This window comes from Hippopotamus amphibius, chromosome 15, assembly GCF_030028045.1.
Source record: "Hippopotamus amphibius kiboko isolate mHipAmp2 chromosome 15, mHipAmp2.hap2, whole genome shotgun sequence".
Taxonomy (NCBI): Eukaryota; Metazoa; Chordata; class Mammalia; order Artiodactyla; family Hippopotamidae; genus Hippopotamus; species Hippopotamus amphibius.
The window spans coordinates 20,062,960-20,086,773 of NC_080200.1; the positions used below are offsets into that span (position 1 = coordinate 20,062,960).

At 37.5% G+C, this 23,814-nt stretch overlaps 1 protein-coding gene and 1 pseudogene across 1 annotated transcript; both read right to left on the reverse strand.

The window, feature by feature from the left end:
- Positions 1-273: 273 nt before the first annotated feature.
- Positions 274-1,241, reverse strand: LOC130836324 (olfactory receptor 7A17-like; annotated as a pseudogene).
- A 4,127-nt stretch (positions 1,242-5,368) lies between these two features.
- On the reverse strand, positions 5,369-6,133 carry LOC130836325 (olfactory receptor 7A10-like; the record flags this gene model as incomplete). The annotated part of the gene is made up of 1 exon (XM_057708378.1): positions 5,369-6,133. A coding segment is annotated over one exon (765 nt), but the record flags the coding sequence as incomplete, so codon positions are not given.
- Between the last annotated feature and the right edge of the window lie 17,681 nt (positions 6,134-23,814).

Consider the following 23,814-nt stretch of genomic DNA (forward strand, 5'->3'; position numbering starts at 1 on the left):
TAAGATATGCACAAAGTTTCATGAGATGAATAGGAATCTACATATATTTCACATAAGGTTTTGAATTAATTTGGGAGAGTAGAAAAGTGACAAAGGAAAAAGACTTAGATGATAGAGAGCAGAAAGTTCAATAAAGTATGCTTTTTAAGTTGTATAGAGAAGTTGAAATGGAAGAAGAGGAAAGGCCAGGCAATAAAGTGAAAAAGAAAATGCTATTATCACAAGCTGATCACAGAGTCACGATATCTGGCTCTGAGGATGTGAGCCATGTTGTTATGAGCAATTCCTCAGTCCAAGGGCAAATGGCCCTTTTATAAAAGTTGCCTCCCCAAAGAATCTTTTCAGAGCACTCTTTATGTCTTTATTTCTCAGACTGTAGATGAAGGGGTTCAGCATGGGTGTGACCACAGCATACATCACCGAGGCTGTTACACTTGAGCGTGAGCTGTGAGTAGCAGCAGAGCTAAGGTACACTCCAAAGCCTGCACAATAAAATGAGGAGACAACTGAGAGGTGAGAAGCACAGGTGGAAAATGCTTTGTACTTCCCCTGAGCTGATGAGATTCTACACATAGAGGACACTATCTAGAGTAAGAGTAAAGGATACCAACCAGGGGTACACCACCCAGGATTCCAGCTCCAACACAGAGCACCATATTATTGGGGAAGGTATCAGAGCAGGCAAGATGGACAAGCTGTTTGGTTTCACAGAAAAAGTGGGGGATTTCCAAGTCTGAGCAGGACAATTGCAACACCATTAAGCTGTGTAACACGGAATACGTGGCACTCACTATCCAGGACACCAGAACCAGCAGCCCACAGAGCCAAGGGTTCATGATGACTGTGTAGTGCAGGGGGTGGCAGATGGCCACAAACTGGTCATAGGCCATCACACCCAGGTGAAAATCAACTAGTGCTGCAAAGAGTATGTAAAAATACATCTGGGTGATGCAGCCTTCATAGGTTATGACTTTGTTCTGTGTCTGAATGTTCTGTAGCATCTTTGGAATGGTGGTGGAGGTGAAACAGATGTCTACAAAAGACAAGTTTGAGAGAAAAAAGTACACGGGTGTGTGGAGTCGTGGGTCTGAAGTGACGGCCAGAAGAATGAGCAGATTTCCAAACACAGCGATCAGGTACATAGAGAGGAAAAGTCCAAATATGAGGGGCTGAAGTTCTGTTTCTTCTGAAAGTCCCAGAAGGAGAAATTTTGAAACTCATGTCTTGTTATGTGGTTCCATGTGGTGAAGGTGACTACCAGGAAAAATGAAAATATGTCTAATTTTTGCATAAAACACGTAGCGAAATAGTAATATTTCTATTCTGCCCTCAAGAATTTCATTTTAATATTTTGTGTAAAAATAAGTTCTCCTTGAGGTCATACCTTGTTTCAATTCTGACTAGAAACTGTGTCCCCATTCTCAGCCTATTCCCAAGGAGATGATGTATTTATCATTTTAATGAGAAATTCTTTCCTGCATTTGAGGAATATACATTGAGGTCCAACCAAGTTCCAAGCACATGCAGGGAATAAATAGAGAGTGATGAAAAACAAATCTCCCTCAATCCAAGGATGGTGAATGATGATATTCAAATAAAATATTATAGATATGTCAGAATGTGACAAATGCTATGAAGAAAACGAAATCAAGTAAAAAGGCAAGTGGTAGCAGGTGTTATTTTATGCTGAGGGTTCAGACAAGACCAGCAAACAAGGTGATATTTAAATAGATACTCAAGAAAGAAAGAGAAGGAGCTAGGATTGTATCAGGAGAAGAGTGTGCCTGGCAGCGGGGAAGGCCACTGCCAAGGACCTGTGGAGGATGCTGGTTCCACACGTGCAAATCCAAACAAGGAAGCCAGTGAGGCAGAGAAATAAGCAAGAGGGGGAGTGATTAGAGATGGTGTCAGGGATGCTGAGGAATAAGGTGGCCTCCTTGCTGCAGCTGTAACTTCACTACACAGAGAATCCCTCCTCCCATGTTGTTCCTTGCACTTTGTAAATTCTGTTGCAAAGGTGCCTGTGAATTTACCTCCCCAGCTTAGTACCATCTGTTGACTGAATTCTGGTCTCTGTATTATGTCACCATAATACATGATTCCAAGCGCCTCTGCATTAAGAACTGCTCTCATTCCACAATGCACAGTCACAGACACACCATATCCTACTGGGCTGTGTTACTACCATGGATTTCTTACCTGGAAACATCTTCCTAAGCCATGTGTCTTTACCACTCAAGCTGGTCAGATCAGAATACCTTACCCCTAAAGAATGTGTAAGCGGTACCCAGAAATTCCAGTTCATAAGCTTCCCGTGGACCAATAAATTTGGGTTTCCCTTTTGGCATGGCCACTTTCTGCTCTGTATTTAAAGAAATATGAGAAGCATGAGGGAGAGGTAAATTAAAAGGACATATAGACATTAGGGGCAAAAGATCTAGTAAGATCAAATAATACACGAGACAATGTGATGCAGAAAACTTTCTTTGGTTTGGCAACATTCCAACTCCAATTGCATCTCCTTCTTGTCCAGGAAAAATAATAAAAAATAAAACTTCCTTTTTTCCATTGACAGAAACAATGATATCTTTACAATGTGAAACACCTTCCAGATTCAACATCTGAAGAGAAAAATAGGCAAAGGGAATAAACTAACCATTCAAAAATGGAAACATACAAAATACAGGAAAATTTGGGTATGTTTTATATGATACAGTTAAATATTTATCTTTTTCTGAGGCTTTCCTGTAGTATTTGACCAATTTTTTCTTTCTTTTTCATTCATCCTTCCTCCCTCCCTTCCTTCATTCCTTCCTTCTTTCCTTCCTTCCTTCCTTTCTTTTGTTTTTCTTTTTTTTGTTTGTTTGTTTGTTATTCTTGGGTTTCATGTTTTGTCCTTTTTTCTTTTTTCTAAATCCAGTGGGCACACTTTAACCCTGGCTCTGGTCTTTATCCAACATGTAAAGGCCTTTCCAAACCATGCTTTGTAAAACCTGTATATCTCATGAAAATCAATCCCCTTACTCTGGATATCATTCTTCATATGGTTTAAAGCCTGAGGACACTATGTCTGGCACACATTTATTTCATTGTACAATTTGTCATTATAATGCAAGATCCTAATCATCAGAGACTTCACCTGCCTTGTTCAATTTTTGTTTTCAGAAAGGTATGTGAATATATGTGCACTTATATATGAACATATTTAGAGAAATGTGAAGTTACAAAATAAAAAGAATGACAGGGATGATGAAACCAGGTTAAATACATCAGTCTCAAAGCAACTGTCTTAAACAAAATTAAATGGGACATCAAAAACTATCTGAAACACTAGTTTGTCCTCTATATCTGTGCATCTGTTTCTGTTTGGTTATATTCATTCATTTGTTTTATGTTTTAGGCTCCATATAGGAGTCATAACACACAGTATTTGTCTTTCTGTATTACCAGTGAGGAGAGAGAATGGGGGGCAAGTTAGAGGTAGGGGATGAAGAGACACAATCTACTATGTATAAAATAAATAAGCTACCAGGCTATACTGTACAGCACAAGGAGGATAGCCAATATCTTATAACTGTATATGGTGTATAATCTACAAAAATACTGAATCACTCTGTTGTACACCTGAAACTAATATCATAATATTGTAACTATATTATTGTAAATCAAATATGGTTCAACTACAAAAATAGTCGAACTGAAACAAGATGAAAATTGTAATAATTTAATGATACCATAAGGATTAGTAGTAAAATTGGCACTGGTGTAGACACAAAAAGATAACATACAAAGTTCCTAGAAATTATGGCACACATAGTAAATCCTTAGTTATCTTTCATTGAATGAATCAGGTGTTAGGTCTCAGTATAGATGTACATTTGGTACATGGTAAGGTTATATTTCAATTTATTTGAAAACATTAGATTTAATAAAAGCTGGAAAAACTGAATGTCCACCTGAGAGAAAATGAAGTTTTTCCCCCTCTCTCAGTCACATTACAAAAAATAAAAAAATAAAAATATCAGGGTGATTACCTAGTCACTGTAAAAGTAACTAATACTTTTTGTGAACACCTAGAAAACTATATAATAAAATCATAAGTGGACGAAAGCATCTTAATTAAGGCGAGAAATTCAACTGTAAAAAGATAGACATATTTAACTAAATATAATGTAAAATATATTACTGGTAAAACATCCCTTAAAGTTCAACTGAAAAACAATAATTAAAAAAATTTTGAAATACTGATAATTTCAGAAATAATAAGCATATATTATGTGGGCTTATAATAATAACAGGCACATCAAATTAGTGATCAAATATAAATATAAATATATGACCAAACTCTATTTATAAAACATCTATCTTTTCTATAATCATAAGCCTGGCAAAATGCTCAAAGTGCTGTTACACTGTTTGCAGTTAATGTTTCTAAATAGGTAATAATGGGGTACTAATTATAATTTCTCACAGAAATTTAAAGTATTACAATGCTGGTGAAACAATCCAAGAATGATACAGATGTATTTAACTCAAGGTTTCTCAGTTTCAGCACTGCTAACCTTCCAGGGCATATCGGTCTTTGTGGTGGGGTCTGTCCTGTGCCTTGTAGGAGGTCTAGAGCCTCCCTGGCCTCCACCCATTCCTCCTCAGTGTGACAGATATTTCTACAAGTATTGCTCTGTTCCCTGGGAAACAAAGTTGCTGCTGGTTAGAAGCACAGTTGGAACCTAACAATCACAAATATTTTTATAGTAGTGATATAACAGCACTTTAACGAGAAAATTTATGGAAGATGGTTGATAGTGTGAGTAGCAGAGCCCCACCATGAATATTAAATGATTATTAAAATGACCAATCAGAATGAAACTGGACATTTGGAGAGACATGGATGGCCCTAAAGACTGTCATACAGAGCAAAGTGAGTCAGAAAGAGAAAAACAAGTATCACGTATTAACACACATATGAGGAATATAGAAAAATGGTACAAATCAACGGGTTTGCAAGGCAGAAATAGACACAGATGTAGAGAACAAACATATGGACACCAAATGGGGAAAGCGGGGAGGGTTGGGGGGCAATGAATTGGGAGATTGGGGTTACCATATATACATTACTAATAAGAAAAAAAATACCAAATTGTACACTCTAAATATATGCAGTTTATTGTATGTCAGCTATCTCTCAATAAAAGTTCTTAAAAAATGAATTGTATGAAAAAGTTGCAATAAAGAAAAGGAAAACAGACAATAAATATAAGGAGCAAGTGTTCTTGCCACAATCTGATCAAGAATCTCAATTTCTGCCTCTAATGCTTTGAGCCCTGCAATAACCAACCTTTCTTCAGTCCCAGGACAATTAGCCCTTTTAACTTGGCCTGAAAAGAGGCCTCTTCAGAGCCCTCTTTATGTCTTTGTTTCTCAGACTGTAGATGAAGGGGTTCAGCATGGGTGTGACCACAGTGTACATCACAGAGGCTGTTGCACTTGAGTGTGAGCTGTGAGTAGCAGCAGAGCTAAGGTACACTCCACAGCCTGCACAATAAAATAAGGAGACAACCGAGAGATGTGATGCACAAGTGGAAAATGCTTTATACTTCCCCTGAGTTGATGAGATTCCACGTATGGTAGAAACTATCTTAGAGTATGAGTAACATATCCCAGTGAATGGACCACCACCAAAAAACCCAATGGCAAAATACATCACTACATTATTAAGAAAGATGTTAGAACAGGCAAGTTGGATCACCTCTTTGAATTCACAGAAAAAGTGGGGGATTTCCAACACTGTACAGAAAGACAGCTGCAATGCCAGTAAGCTTTGTAGCAAAGAATTCAGGGCACCTATCACCCAGGATATAAGCACCAACAGTCCACAGAGAATAGGATTCATGATGAGTGTGTACTGCAGGGGGTAGCAGATGGCTATGAAATGGTCATAGGACATCACGGTCAGAAGGAAGATGTCCAACTGCACAAATAGTAGGAAAAAGTACATCTGGGTGAGGCAGTCTTCATAGGTAATGACTTTGGTTTGAGTCACTATATTCACCAGCATCTTTGGGACAGTGGTGGAGGTGAAACAGATGTCTATAAAGGACAGGTGGGAGAGGAAGTAGTACATGGGGGTGTGGAGGTGGGAGTCTGAGCTGACAGCCAGGATGATGAGCAGATTTCCAAACACAGTGATCAGGTACGTGGAGACGAAAAGTCCAAATATGAGAAGCTGCAGTTCTGGTTCCTCTGAAAATCACAGAAGAATAAATTCTGAAATTTGTGTATTGTTGCCCGGAACCATGTGGTGGTAGTCACTACTAGGATAGAAAAACATGACGACTAATTTTTATACATGTGGGCATTAACATAGTGAAATGCTACAAATTATATTGTCAATCATTTTTTTTTAATTTTTTAAGTTTATTTGTTGTCAATCATTTTTAAGAGATCTTTTCTGACATCTGTGATTAGAAATTCCTCTCCCACACTCAGGCTTCCACCAGCAGATCATGTATTACACAGTTTAAGTGCAAAGTTATTTCATGCTTTTGAGGAATTTGTATTGAGTACTAACTATCTTCTGGGGTAAAAGTGTAGGATGCTGACAACAAAGCTTCCTACAATCCAATAATGAAGAAAGAATATAGATGAGCAAAAAACAAACAAACAAAAGAACATGCCATATCTTATGGTGGCAGGTGAGAAAACAAAACTAAACACCACAACCAAACCAAAACAAGCAAACAAAACAAAACCAGGCAGGTATAAAATAGAGTGAATTACAGCGTTTTATTTTACTGGCAGTAGGAGAAATGTGAACAGAGACCCGAAGGAGGACAAAGAAGAGACACCAGGTTATCTGGGGGACGAGTGTGCCCTGTTGGGAAAAAAGTCAGCTCAAAGGCTCAAAGGATGGCACTTGATCCAAATTCAAGACTCTAAAGGCTCCCAAGTGCTGTGAGGAAGAGCATGGGGAGAGTGAGGTGAGACTGGTGCCAGAGAATGCTGAGGAACAAGGTGACCTCTCTGCTACAGCTGAAACCTTAATTCACATGCTGTTCCTGTCACACTTTGAATTTTATTGTAAATGATTCCTGTGAATAGACATGGATCCCCTCCTTGTTTCCATCTGTTGGTTAACGTTGCAGTGTTTGTCTTTTAGGGGTTACATTTTGGAGTCAATAAACTTAAGTACCACTGCCCAGAGAACTGCTCTTTAAATATACACACACACACACACACACACACACACACACATGCACACACAAATGCAGCACATTATGCTCTGCTGAGCTTGTCACTCCCTGGCTTTTACTACTTTCAGCCAGAATTATTAGAAAATTAAGCACGTTGCCAATAGCAAAGTCTCTTTACCATAAAGAATGTAGAAATAGTACCCAAGTCACATTGGCAAGCCTCCCAAGGACATGGAGTTCCATTTAATATGGCCATTTTTGCTACATTTTAAAAGGAAATGTACAAAAAAGAAGTTCCAATAAAAAAGTGAGAGAGGAGAAAGGAAAGGACGTGGAGGAAAATAAAATCCACTTGTAGGTCCCATTTCTTGGTGGTTTGCTTGTTCTAGGGCACAAGCCTTTTGGTATATACACTGCAATTCTGCATGCATTTCATTATCTAGGACAAGTCTGATGACCTCAGTGATCTACACCATGGTCACCCCCATGCTGAACCCCTTCATCTACCCAGCAAGATCTAATTAGCTAAGGTGGTCCCTGATAGACAGTGAAAAGGAGAAGGCTTCTTTGGTTCTGGCAGCATTCCAACCCCAGTCATAGGCTCCTGATGCCCAGAATACCTAATAAAGTAGCCCAAGTAATTTATCAAAGGAAAAATTAGTCATTATCTTTATGATGACAAGACATGTTACTGATTGAACTTCTCACTAGAAAAATGAGCAAATAGAATTAACCCACAATTATAACAGAAAATATGCAATGTGCAACAATAGATGAGGATTTTCAAACACAGATGATAACAGACTTTCTACACGATTTTAAATGCAAAACCTTTGAATCAGAAAACCGCTATTTGAATCTCGGATCTAACACTAAGCTTTTTGAACTTAGTGAGACTACAGACCCATTCTAAACGTTAATATACTTATTAAAATAGTGGGGATAGTGGTATGCATGCTTCTAAGTTGATACACAAATTTAGTCAATGAAAAGCATAGCATAGTTGTTTCATGTTAGTAAGTGAATGATTATCACTTGTGATGAGATTTGGCTGATTTCTTTCTTCTACCTCACAAATGTCTCCATTGCTTTCCTACCACATGGTAATGAATAATTACAAAGTACAGCTCATTGGCATGCCATTTTGCATATTACACACAATTTTTTCATGTGAATACCCAGTGTGAGAGGAGATACAGTGAAATAAATGTATGTCTCAAGAACTCGTGTTGCCTACTTCCATAGGTGTGTGTCTTCCTAAAAAATGGACGATGCTTAAATACATCCCATCTTGAAAAAGTTGAAAAACTGTGTATATTTTTTCAAGCCTACATTTCTTTCTTTCTTTAACTGTAAAACTCCTCTATTATGCTCTAATTTTTCTAGAACAAGTTTATGCTCCCAATTCCTTCCTCATTCTCATCCAACTGGACTTCCATTCTCATCACCTAATTAACAACAATGACCCATGTGTTGCTAAGTCCACCAGACACTTCTCTTTTTAACATGTTACAAAAATATATTTTAAGTTAATTACTCCAACTAGCAAACAAATATGGCTAATATCTTATGTCTGGGGTAGATTGATTAGGCTCTCAGGTGATCTCAGGTAAAAATTCTCCACTTCCATTCTCTCTGAACCTCTCCTGAAGTACCTGTAGAATTCCCAGACTTACCTGATTGGGATCTATAAGAGGAAAGTCTCTGTGTAGATATCAGAGTTCCTCCCCAGATGGTTGATGATGAAGATGGGAGCTCTGTTCTCAGGCAGGTCAGAAGAAATGAGTGAAGCATGGTCCCTCAACCAGATATAGGACTCCAAAAACATCAACCCTGTCCTGTGCAGCTCAAGGTTGTACAACCTGAGGGACTGCAGCAGAGGAGATATTTACAGCTCCTTATGTGTGCTCATTAGGCATTGTTTCCATTGTTGCTCTCACCTCTGAGCACATCATTTCCCTGTGGGACACTGGTCTAGATAGAGAGGACATTTTTCCTCCTGATGCTCTGTTTCCAGGAGACCAGGTTAGATGTCAGGTGAATCTAGTTCATATTACTCCTTCTTATGAACACTTCTGCCTTCCAGAGGTCTACTCTCCTTGCACTTTATCCTAACCTTGAGTTAATAGTTCCTCCTAATTTTCAGCAGAGGAATCTGTCTTGACTAGTTTCCATGGGCCTCCAAATTATTGCCTGATATATACAGCGCATTGGGAACTTCTCGTCAACAGGAGAGAGGTGTGTTCTTTGCTACAAAACCATGTATAATCCTTGGCTTCATGTGACTTTAGAGAAATCAGGAGATTCATGCTTGTAACACTAATTTAGAGCTCTCATTTACTCTTTTTCTTTAAAAAAGTTTATTAATTAGAAGACATATTTACACATTTTCATAAACCATGCATAAAATTTATAATTTTATTTGGATTGTCTTATTTTATTTTTACAAAAGTCGACTCTATGTGGTCATGACTATTATGAACCTCATCTTACATTTGCAGAATTACAGCTCAGAAGGGTTAAGTGATCTGCCCTAAGTTATGAGCTGAGAAAGGGATTGGCTTTGATTGAAACTCCCTCAAGATGTTTCCAGTTCTCATGGTCTAGAACAGTGGATCTCTCCTGGTGTGATTTTGCCGCCAGGGAACACCTGACATTTTCTGCAGAAATTTTTGGTTGTCATAGCTTGGGAGATGTTGCTGTACATAGTGGGTTGAGGCCAGGGATGTCGCCCTAAATCCCATACTGCACAAGATGGTTTCCACCACAAAGAATTATCCAGCACAAAATCAACAATGAGGAGAACAGAAACACTATCCTAGATCAGAACTTCTCCAACATCAACATGTATAGGAATCACTTGGGGATCTTGTTCAGATGCATATTCTGATTTGCAGATCAAAGGTGGGCTGAGAGATTCTGCATTGGTAACTAGCTCCCAGTTGATATTGATTCTGCAGGTTGCTCATTGGACCATTCTTTGAGTACCAAGGCTATGGTCCAGTGCTAGTCAGGTGCAGGTGTTGTGAAGCCTTCTCCACCAAGCATCCTCTTATTCATGTCAAGTCTGACATTAGGTGGTGAAATGTTGGACTCAATAGGTCAGCTTCTGCGTGCTCAAGTTTACAGTTGACTCTTGTGTGTTTGTCTCATGACAGAAAATGAAACTCTTAGGCTTTTGTTTTTTAGGTGTTTGGTTCTTTATGTATAAACTTGGAATATAAATTCCACCTATTTGTGCATGTTGTACCTATGTTGTTGCTCCACATTTACTAATCTCATTGTATCTCTAAGAATCTCTTTAGATAGGAAGTGGGTCCAGCACTGACCTGCAGCCTATAATTCACAAATATTTGATGTCCACAGAAACATGAACTGTTCGTGTGTCTGTTTCTGCCTCAAGAAGAATTTGTTTTATTTTTCACAGTTCTTGATTCACTCCCTTATTATCTTAGTAGGACTGCATATCCTACCCATTGTTTTGAGTCTTCTATGAGACTCACCTAGGAAAATTGCATGTCTCTGTAGTTTGGCTTTGCATTTGGACATGGGGCAGCTTTGGTGAACAGAATGTGATCAGATATGACAAGCTCAATGCCTAAAGATAAGCTGTAAGAGTATAATAATCCACTTTTTCTCTTGTGCTTCCTCTCTGCTAGGAGAATCAGCACCTCTGACATGGGGTTGTTCCATCAGCATGGTTCCCAGAATGAAGACACACATGGAACAAAGTATAGCTGGGTCAGAGCAACAGACATTCTGATGCCTGCATATGCTCTGATGAGGAAGAAAAGTCTTCCCCTTTACATCACGGTGATGTTGGGGGTTGCTTGTTATCAAATCTAATAAAATACAATAATGTATAATACTTAATAATAATTAACTTAACTACCAGCTGGACAGACATATTTGCATCTCCAAATGACTTGTACATGAGAATTAAAAACTCCAAACTGAAAAGAAAGCCTGAGACTTTAAAGATATTTTTATATATAACCATGGCTACTCTACATTAGTCTCAAAATCATTTGACTAATAATCAAAATATTTATGTGTATACCTTGCATTTTGAATTGAAATAATTCTTGCTTTTCTAAATTCAGGAATCACATAGATTTGGATAGTGAGGAATTACTTGTAGTATACCTTCTACTGCACATGACGAAAATTCTCAGATTATCTCACTCTGTCTCTTTCTCTTTTTCTTCCTCCAAACCACTTACAGACATTTGAAAATTCCAGTTTCTGCTTAGAGCATAGAAACCTAGAAACCCCATATCTCCAATCCTAACAACAAAAAGGCAGAAAATTTACAAAAATATAACTTTTCTTGACACCTTCAGATAATTGGAATCACAGAGCAATCAAATAGCTTGAAATGTAAGAAAAGTCAAATGACTCTGACGAGGGTCAGGGAAATGTAGAAGAGCTTGCCTGGGGAAGGGCAAGGGAAGACGTCAAGGCAGACATACAAGTGTGCTATATTTTAGGTAAAATTTTTCATGAATTTCTAAATACCAGGTATGGACTAACTATAATGAAAACGTAGATACAGGAGGTACCAGTTGACAACTGGGCTGTAAAACCTAAGAAATGAAAAGGATCAAGGTGATACTGGTGAGACTCCTGCAGCATCTAATAGAGATGCAGATAATGGTTCATCCCCTGGGACTGTTACTGGGAGTCTACCATCTGGAGCTGATGTAGTATTTGCACATTAGGATGCTATGAATATATTGGGATGGTATGAGTACATGATGGACAATTTGAATAATATGAGGCCTGTTAACATCGACAAAGAGGTACCATTAGGTAGACAAAGAAAACTGTTAGGATCAATTTGTGCATAGACTTCCTGTTTAAATATGATGAAAATCCATTTGCAGTGTTTAATCAGAATACTACAATTCAATCCAAATCAAAGATCCAGTTCAAATTGATTTTTGTGTGATGGTATCCTGTATGGGAAAAAGTTTTCATAGTAATTCAAATATTCCAAGTTAAATACAAACTGTAAACAATCATAAGAAATTCCAATTTATGCTTATTCTCTAAATGTAAAGAATGAGACCTTTCTAGAATTTATTGTGTTTTTTTTGACAGTCAGTGGCAAACTCTATAATTTGGTAATGCCTTTTACAACATCTAAAACATGTCCCTTCTAGGTAAGTAGGATATTGGAAGATATTTTTGTTTGCACAAATTGTAACCAGGAATGAAATGACTGCTCAGGCATTCAAGCTTTCCAGTAATCCTTTGATCGTGAGGATACACACACACACACACACACACACACACACACACTAGCCCTTCACACAGTCGAAAATCTGCATATAGCTAAGCAGTCATCCCTCCATATTCATGATTCCGCAACTGCTGATTCAAACCACCACGGACTGTGTACTATTATAGGACAGATTTTTTTTTTTCCTTTGACCACAGCATGCAGCATGTGGGATCTTAGTTCCCCCACCAGGGATGAAACCTGCACCACCTGCAGTGCAATCTCTGAGTATTAACCACTGGATGGCCAGGGAAGTCCCTGTAGGACAGATTTATTGAGAATAATTAGATCAATAAGTGGACCCTCACAGTTCAAATACATGTTGCTCAAGCGTCAACTGTATATATCTTGTGTATAATGCATACTATATATATATATAATATATTTATTACATATCATATATAATAGTGGATAATATTTATATTGTTAGTCACTGAACATTTAGTGATCTTAAAACATTTAGAAAACAGATACTTTGTTTAGAGCAATAGAAAGAATAATATTTGTAGGCATCACTGAAATCTTTCAAACAAAAGGCAGATAATTCAAGAAAAAACAACTTAAACATGTCAAACAATCCTTCAGCCCAGTGAAAAACAGCCTGACACAGGGATATCAATATTTCATACTTCAATGTGTGGATGTATAGCATGAAAAATTAAAAATTTACTTAGTAATACAAAGTAAATTTAAAATTTTACTTGTTTTTGTTCAGTTCCTTCCCTGACTTGAAAGCCATATTAAGCTGAATAAATAAGATTAAATAAATAAATACATTTATTTAAAATGTGTGTTGCTGTGTAGCCTCCACATGCTGACATGTATTTGGTTAGCATTTCGCCAGTTGCTGAGGCAGGCACTGTGGACACAGAGTTGAGTAAGAGGACAGGATCCTAAGGAAGAGAATAAAATCCAATGCCCACCTATACACATGCTATCATTTAAGGCTACATTATCACAACAAGCAGTTAAGATGTGACATAGAAAGGAATGATTTACACAAAGGTGAAAAATCATAGTCTCAGATTTTCCTCTTGTATAAAATTATATAAGTTACCTTAGTTGTGAATTGCATTTATTTTTTTAAATGAATAATACAGCAATGACTACTCTCTCAGGAAAACTAGAAAAAATTGCTTAGGATTATGTATGTCATTTGAGAAGAAATTATTCTTAAGAAAGAGATATCACCCAATGAAGAAATGGCAATTGCCAAATATTTCTGATGCAAAGATAGGAAATGTTTGTGAAGTAGAAAAGGTACAAATATAATAATAATAATAATAATAACAAAAACTACCTGTACATCAGACTTAGGGGAAATATTAATAAAGGGAGTTACTGAAATTACAAAGAGAATTTTAATTCAAGAAATGAAAATCCCAGGAAATAAATGAAAGGAGACATTTTATTCCACAATGATCAGAGAACTACAATTTCTGGTTCCAAGGCTTTGATGCATGCAATCAAGGGCACTTCATCACAGCCAGGATAGTTGTCCCATTTATACCTACCATTTCACAGGGTCCCTTCTGAGCTCCATTGATGTCTTTAACCCTCAAACTCTAAATAAATGGGTTCATCATGAGTGTGACCTGGTGTACATCAGTTTGGTTTTTGCAATTGAGTGTGACCTGTGGGTACCAGCAGGGCTGAGGTATACACTTAGGCTTGTACAATAAAATAAGGAGATAACTGAGAGGTGAGATGCATAGGTGGGCAATGCTTTATACTTGCCCTGAGCTGATGAGATTCCACTTGTGGAGGAAACTAACTTATAAAAGACTAAATGATACCAACAAGGGGACCACTAGTCATCAGCACTGATGCAAAATACATCATCATGTTATTTAAAAAAGGTGTCAGAACATAATATAACTAATTTTTACACTAAGGGGCATTACTCATTAAGTCAATAAATTATTTTTATTATTTTATGTATAGATAAGTTCTCCTTGAGAGTATGCCCCCATTTCATCTCTGCTTAGGAATTTTTGTCCCATTCTCAGCATATTGCCAAAGAGATCACATATTCTACAGTTGTAAGGAGAAATTCTTTCACGTATCTGAGAAACATATATCAAGTGCCAACCATGTTCCAAGCACACATAGACAAGTATAGGATGATTAAAAATAAATATCCCATAATTCAATGATGGAGAAAATGATATGCAAATAGAATATTACATAATATGTCAGTTGGTGACAAATGCTTTGAAGAAAACAAAACCATGTATAAAGGAACAGGTGGTAGGAGATGTTATTTTGCGCTGAGTGTTCAAGCAAGGCTGGCAAACAAAGTAATACTTGAACAGATACCTCAAGAAAGAGAGAAAAAGGATCTAGTGCTATCAGGAGAAGCTTGTGCCTGGCATAGGGAAGGGCTACTGCAAAGGGCCTGAGGACGATTCTTGTTCCATGTGTTCAAATCCAGCCAAGGAAGCCAGTGGAGCAGAGGAATAAGCAAAAGGGGCAGTGACTAGAGATAGCGTCAGGGATGCTGAGGAACAAGGTGGCCTCCCTGCCAGAGCTACAGCTTCAGTACACAGAGAATCCCCTTTCACATGTAGTTCCTTGCACTTTATTAATTTATTGCAAATGCTTCCTGTGTGTTATGTCAGATCCCCTTCTTTGTGTCAACTGTTGACTGAACTCTGGTCTCTGTATTATGTCACCTTAACATATGATTCCAGGTGCCTCTGCTTTAAGAACTGCACTTACTTGACAGGCATGTACACATACACACCATGACTTCCTGGGATGTGTGACTACCATGCATTTCTCACCCAGAAACACTTGCCTTAGGCTATGCGTCGTTACCACTGAGGCTGCTCAGATCAAGTTACCTTTCTCCTAAAGAATGTTTAAATGGTACCCACAAACTCCAGTTCATAAGCTTACCTTGGACCGATAAACTTAGAATTCCTTTTTGAGAGAAAGAGAGAAACAGAGACAGAGAGAGAGACAGAGAGAAAGAGAAACGAAACGGACATTGGGTGAAAATGATCTAATAAGCTCGATGCTCTCTGAGAAAATGTGGTAAAGGAAATTCTCCCTTGATTTAGCAAAATTCCAACACCCATGACATCGCCTTGATGTGGAGGGAAAAAAGAAAGAAAAATACTTTTATTCTCAGGACAGAAGCAGTGATATCTTTGTGATGTGAAACACCATAATGATTGAATATCCAAGAAAAAATATGCAAAGGGAATAAACCAACAATTCACAGAAGGAAATACACAAATACAGCAAAAGCTGAGTATGTCTTATATGAAGCAAGAGAAGACTTGCTTGTCCCGTGCCTTTTCCATATTATTTGACTTTCTCTATTTTTTGTGGTCTGATAGGGAATGAAGCAAGTTTGTCTCAGTTTTCTTATAGGACATTGTTTATTTGATATGATTTGGGTTTAATTTTCTGTCTCTTTTTTTGTTGTTGTTATATCCAATGGGTACACTTTAATCCTGGTTCTTGTCTTTGTCCAAAATACAAAGACCTTTCCAGACCATGCTCTGTAAAACTTTGAACACATTATAGATATCCATACTCTTACTGTGGATAACTTTCTTCAAATGATTTATGCCCGAGGACACTATGTCACACACCCACATTTATTTCACTGTACTGTGACTTTGCCAATATAACGTAAGATCCTGATCATCAGAGACTTCCCCTGCTTTTCCACTTCTTATTTTCAGAAAGGTGTGTGAATATATCTGCACTTACATAGGAACACATTTAAGTAAATATGAAGTTATGAAATAAAAAAGACAGCTAGAAGGAAACCAGGTTAAATATAGTAGTTACAGAGCAACTGCATTAAACAAAATTGAATGGAGCATCAAAAACTAATTGAACAGTTGTTTCTTCTTTATTTCTGTGAGTCTGTTTGATTATTTTCTTTTTTCTTTTTTAGATTCTATATATAAGTGATACCATACACTTCCTCTATCTGTCATAAGTGAGGAGAGGGAAGATGGAAGGGTCAAGATAGGAGTATGGGATTAAGAGGTACAAACTATTATGTATAAAACAAATTAGCTGCAAGGATATATTGTACAGCACAGGGAATATAGCCAATATTTTATAATAACATTCTATGGTGTATAATCTATAAAAATAGTGAGTCACTATGGTGTACACCTAAAACTAATGTAACATTGTAAGTCAACTATACTTCAATTTAAAAAACTAAATGAACTAATCATTAGAGAAAAGCAAGTCAAAGCCACGATGAGGTATCACCTCACACTGGTCAGAATGGCCATCATCACAAAATCTATAAACAATAAATGTTGGAAAGGGTGTGGAGAAAAGGGAACTCTCCTGCACTGTTGGTGGGAATGTAAGTTGGTACAGACACTATGGAAAACAATTTGGAGGTTCCTTAAAAAACTAAAAATGGAACTACCATATGATCTAGTAATCCTACTACTGGACATATGCCCAGAGAAAACCATAATCCAAAAAGAAACGTGTACCATAATGTTCATTGCATCACTATTTACGATCGCTAGGACATGGAAGCAACCTCAATGCCCATCAACAGATGAATGGATAAAGAAGATGTGGCACATATATAAGCAATGGAATATTACTCAGCCATAAAAAGGAATGAAATGGAGCTATATGTAATGAGGTGGATAGACCTAGAGTCTGTCATATAGAGCGAAGTAATCCAGAAAGAGAAAAACAAATACCGTATGCTAACTCATATATACGGAATCTAAAAATATGGTACTGATGAACTCAGTGATAGGGCAAGAATAAAGATGCAGATGCAGAGAATGGACTGGAGGACATGGGATAGGGCGGGAGTCGAAGGGGAAGCTGGGAAAAAGTGAGAGAGTAGCATAGACATATATACACTACCAACTGTAAAATAGATAGCTAGTAGGAAGTTGCTGTATAATAAAGGGAGATCAACTTGATGATGGGTGATGCCTTAGAGGGCCAGGACAGGGAGGGTAGGAGGGAGTCGTGGGAGGGAGGGGGTATAGGGATATATGTATAAATACAGCTGACTCACTGTGGTGTACCTCGCAAGCTGGTACAAGAGTGTAAAGCAATTATATTCCAATAAAGAGCTTAAAAAAAAACAGCTAATGAAATAATGAAACAGTGTTATACAGGAAAAAGTCCCTGGGGTGTTATTGACAAATAAGGAAAAAGGGAAACAGGTAGAGAAAAGATTTCACTGAAACGTGAAGAGAATCTATGATGTGCATAGGATTCTATCCGTGCATTGGTAGAAAAGTGCATGAATGGGTATGTGTATGTAATATAGAAAGAGAAGTTTTAAAAGAAACCAAGAACATATGGGGAAATGTCAGTGAGAATAAAATTAGGTTAATTATAGTGCTTTCAAAATAACTGAATGTAACAAAATTGACTGAAAATCTGTAATTAACTTATAAAATCATAAAATAGTAATAATTTAATGATATCAACATTGGCCACTAATTCAATATTAAATTGCCAAAGACTAAATGTGGGAAGGAAAAGAACCACTAAAAAAAAATTGTGGGAAGGGAGGTATTCTCAAGTTATAATTTATTCTTGTATAAAGATATTTGGATTCACACACACTTCTAGAAGATGAAGGGGACTTTTATTCCAATGGTAAAGAAGAATGCCTTGCAGATGATGGCCAAAGGTGATACAATTTTAGAAATACATTTAATCTCAAAAGACTAAAGAGGAAAAATAAGGAATAAAAAAGATGAAATGAAAAGTTAGAAATATGTGTAAAAGTTTATTTATTAGCATTAAATATGCAAGAAAGCATTCACTCTAATTTTTGTGTAAAACAAGGATTTGCAAGTGACAAATTTTATTCGAGTGACAGCTCAATTATTTCAGTATAAAAAAAAGGAGGAAAGCAATGCAAAGAAAACCATATGAATGAGTGATAGATTTGACTACACAAAATTTACATAGTATCAAACATTCTCACAGATATAGTTATATATACATGAAAGAAATACATGGCAAACAATCATTTTGGGGAAAAAGAACAAACCTCCAATTCTTTTTTGAAAGAATGTAATCAAAGACAGGAATGCAAATACCCCAACCCACCACTCAAAAAAATGGATTCTCACTGACAATTTTCAATTAAGAAGCTAAAGGGCTACCAACTGCACTTATACAAGGGAAAGTCAAAAATTATATGCACTTTGGATCCATTAAAATTCTATAAATTCTACAGCCAGAGTGCGGATACTTTTTGATTTACCCTTATATATACAGTCTCACATGTAATAAAATAATTGCAAAATAATCTCTTTATCATACCAATTTTCCCATATTAAAAATATTTTAATGTGAATACCCAGAGTGAGAAAAGATACTGTGATATATAAGTTTCAAGAAATGCTGTTTCAGGAATGTATTTTCCTGCATCTTCCCTGCATCTTTCTCATTAATATGGAAGCAGTAAAAAATGTCCATCTTAAAATTTAAAAAAAAAATCACTTCAATGAATATCCTTCCACAACTAAAACCCTATTTCTCTACACTTGTAAATAAATAATACCATTGGATTTATGTTGTACATTTTATGGAAGCACTTTATGCCTCCCATTCCCTACTCTAAATGGACTTCCATTATTACCATTTAATTGGCAATGTTGAGCCTATGTTACTGAGCTCAATGTTTGCTTCTCTGGTCAACAAAAATACACAGTTATCTCTGGTATCTGACCTAGGACAGACTGGCTCTAAGGTGACTTCAGATAAATGTTCTAGGATTCCTTTCTCTCTAATCCTCTCCCCCAGTGTCTACTGGGCTCTCAGACTCACCTGGATGGAAACATTTCTGAGAGAAATGTCTCTATGTGTAAGTTCAAATTCCTCCTGGATGATTGGAGAGTGAAGTTCTGTCCCCACAAGACAGCAGGAGGAGTGAAGGATCAGTTTCTCAGCCAGACTTTGGTCTCCAAAGGAAACATGTCCTGTGGAGTCCAAGATTTCTCAGGCTGAGGGGATTGTAGCAGAGGAGGATTTATAGCTCACTTTACCTTCTCACTAGGCATCTTTCTGTTGTAACTCTCACATCTATGTACATGATTTCCCTGTGGGACACAGGTCTAGACAGAAAGGAAAATTGTTCTGCTGATTTTATGTTCCTAGGAGACCAGGTTATAAGGTAGGTGAATTCAGTTTTTATCACTCCTTTTCATTAACTCTTCTGCATCCAGAAATGGAAACCTCCCAGCCCCTTATCCAAGCCTAAGCTAAAGAGTTCTCAAAGTCTAAGACTGAAGATCCTTTCCTGGTTAGGTCCCTTGGATCATCTAATCATTGATTAGATAGCTGCTGTTATCTCTATAAAAATGATTATTCCCCATTTTATAAGTGGAATAACTTTGTCTTTTCATATTAAACTGTGGGCAGTACACTGCTTGGCTTTCTGACACTTTTGCCAAAACAATTAGGTATTTCCAACTTATATCACAAGTTAAGAGCTGTAATTTAGTCTCTCATTATAAAATATAGGTAATTGTGAGACATATTTAGATAATTTTTAGACAACATAGCCTACCTCAGTACATTATAGGGGTTATCTGACTTAATTTTTACAGAAGTTCATTCTACAACGTAGTCCCCTATGTACTTCATTCTCCTTTGTAGGAATGAGACTTGGAGGGGATGAAAGTTCTGCTCAAAAGTTTAAACCAAGTAAGGGATGGAGTGCTGATTGGAACCTCTCGGCATGCTTCCAGTTCTCAAACTCGGGGCAGTGATTCTCAAAGATGATTTTGCAACTAGAGATATTTGGCTTGTCTGAAGGGATGCTACTGAACACCTGTGATGTTCAGGCCAGCATTCAATACATGTAATTTTACTGCCCAAGAAGTTAGCAGTGAGAAGGTGAGCAAATTTATTCTAAGCCAGCACTTCTCTAAATTCCTACAAATTACCAAGGATGATAGTTCAAATGCAAATCCTGATTCAGCAGTTCTGACTCAGTGGTCCCAGGGACTTTGCATTTTCAACAAGATCCCAAGTGTGATTGATGCTGAAGGTCCTGGCCTGTGGATGACAGTTTGAGTAACAAGGCAGGGCTTCTGTGTTAGTTTCAGGTGTAAGTAGTTTTAAATTTTCACCAAGAACCTTCCATGTATGTACTTTTGAAAGAAAATATTTCTGCTCCCTTTATACATGATGTAAATTGTGTTTAAATTTTTATAAGAGTTCTGGAGTGACATCAAATAATTTCTATCTGAAAAATTCTTTGTAGTAGGCAGTATAAGATCCTCTGAGAGATGTCCACATCCTAATACCAAAAACTTTTGAACACCCTAGCTGATATAACAAGGAAAATTACAATAGCAGATGCAATAAGAATGCTTATCATTAATCTTGATTTAAGAAGATTAGCACAGATCATCCAGGTTGGACTAAGGTATTCGGAATGGTCCTCTAAACGTGGAGGAGAGAGGAAGAAGAATTGGAATCATATAGATCTTTTAATATGCTATGCACCTGGATTTGAAGATGGAGGAAGGACCATGAGCCAAGAAGGCTGGTGGCCACTAGAAATAAAATAGGAAAGGGAATGCACTGACTTTTGGAGCTTCCAGGAGGAGCACAGTCCTGCAGACGTCTTAATTTTAGTACAATGAGACCGATTTCAGGCGTATAACCTTCTAGAACTTTAAGACAGGTATTTATTTTAAGCTGTGAGTGTGATAATTTTTTACAGGAGCAATATGAATCTAATACAGATATATTTGCAATTATACATTGTCTCTCAGTTTAATTTAAACCTTTCAATACAATCGATGAACTTCCCTTAAATAAAGGCAGTTTGTGTTGAACTCCTACCTTAAATAGGAGAAAATTAGAGTCAGTTTATAGATATTTTGCCCCGTTAGCTGGTACAGGGAATTTCACATTGCCTAAATGTAAATTTGGTTCTGGCTTTGAGGCCTGTGATGATTTAAAATAGGAAAAGTACATCATTATTAAAATCAGGGGGGCTTCCTAGGTGGCGCAGTGGTTACGATTCTGCCTGCCAATGCAGGGGACAGGGTTTGATCCCTGCTCCAGCAGGAACCTACCTGCCGCGGAACAACTAAGCCCATGTGCCACAACTATTGATCCCCTGTGCCACAACTACTGAAGCTAATGTGCCCAGACCAGCTCGGCGACTCGAGGTGAGTGACGGGTGCCGCAAGCTTGAAGAAGACACAGACACAGACTGAAGAGAAAAGTGGGACCGGGGGGCTCAAGACCTCTCGGATCAAGAGCCTTGCTGATTGATCCCACATTGCTTTTATTGAGTTCTCGGCATAGCCTAAGGGTCTAACACTCCCAGGTTAATCCCATAAACAATCAAAGGCCTCACATGACTGGGGGCAATGATCTTTGTTTGCCTCCTGGGTCCTGATTTGAGCTGGGTGTGGAGAGCAAAGCAGCCCTGGGGGCAGGAGACCTCTCTCAAAAGGATTAAGGGTCTGTGCCCCACCCGCGTTGGCCCCTCTGCGACTGTGCCTGTCTTAGGTTGTTCCTCCCTTGAGGAATCTTACCCGTCTCTGGCTAACCAGTCATCCTCCAGGGCCAAACACGGTGATATAAGGAAGGCTCTATGCACCACCCCTGTTGGCCCCTCTGCGGCTGTGCCTGTCTTAGGTTGTTCCTCCTCTGAGGAATCTTACCCGTCTTTGGCTAACCAGCCATCCCTCAGGACCAAACAGGGTGATATTAGTCTCCACGCCCCGCACCCTCAGCTCCTCCACTGCTCAAGCAGGACATTCTGAATCCCATCGCTCGGCCCACATACTTCAACATTTTCAATGTTTCAAAAAGGTTCCAGAATGTCTTCCCACACTAATGGACCTAGAGCCCATGCTCTGCAACAAGAGAAGCCACCAAAATGAGGAGCCCACACACCACAATGAAGATAGCCCCTGCTTGCCACAACTAGAGAAAGCCCGCATGCAGCAACGAAGACCCAACACAGCCAATTAATTAATTAATTAAAAAAATAAAAAATAAAATTAAGATCACAGTTTCTATTTTAACTCTTCCTGTCAGAATTTCTACACTTTTTCTATTTTATGTTAAATCAAGCATTGTTTCTTTCACAGCTATCCTTCCGACTTTCAACTTTTTTTTTTAACACAATGGTTGGGATTACAGATGAGACTGTGTACATGCACATATATGTGTGTGTGTTTATTTGAGAGAAAGGCGTATACAAATATGTACACGGACTCCTAATATTGAACCTCGTTTGAGGACTCAGTAAAGAATTTCTATACATATCATTCATTCCTCACAACACCCAAATGAAGTTAGAATTTATCTACTCATATTTCCTTCTGAAATATGTAAAATAATGCAAATCCTTAGGGCATTTGCATTATTAACAACAACATTACAAAGAATTAAAACTTTTTGCAACTTTTTAAATTATACACAAAGGGAACAATGCACTATGTTGTTAATTTTTGAAATTCAGAAAATTGCATACTTTAAAAGTATAAATTTATTATATGTAATTAACTCTAGTGAATTAGGGAAGAATTAAAACTTCTGGTTGTGCATTGTTTAGGGTAGTATGTTAAGCACACGTAGTTGAGTCACATCTGAAATTGGTGGGAAATAGCTCTTCTAACTAGGAAGAAAGCCAAGTGTCATATATGGATATAGGAAGAGTGAAATTTAAATAAAGCAATTAAGATTTGAGAAATCCAGTGTTTTTCTTGTAAACTAAAGACTAACCTACATATATAAAAGAAAGAAATTGACATAAAGTGGCTCCAGACAGAAGACCACTACAACTGCACACAACATCATGGATGAACCTTTAAAACACAAAGCAGAGCCTCATAGCTGACAATAGACCCATGAGAGACAATCAGAACTCAGGGCAACTCCCCATCATAGAAACCCACTTGATGATAAATTCATTTGCTTTGGGGATGACTTGTGATGTAGCAATAGCTAAATGATACAATGATCCAAGTGAAGAGAACTGAGGAAAATTATAATAACGTTGCATTTTTCTAGGCATTTGTTGTGGTATTTGAATAGCAGCCATGATTACCCTGTTATCCAAATTTATTTCACAAGACTGTATTAAAAAGTGATTCCACTGAGGTTTCCTTGTAGGTAAGCAAGAGAGGATAAAGGATATTCATGATTGTGCAAAACTTGTGACTGAATCACAAGACTGGACAAGAATGTAAGTTCCCTAGTGAGCCATACTTTGGAGATACACATATATATAAATTATATATATATATATATATATATATATATAATATATATATCTTATATATCATATAAATATGACATTTATATTACTTGTTCACTACTCATTCA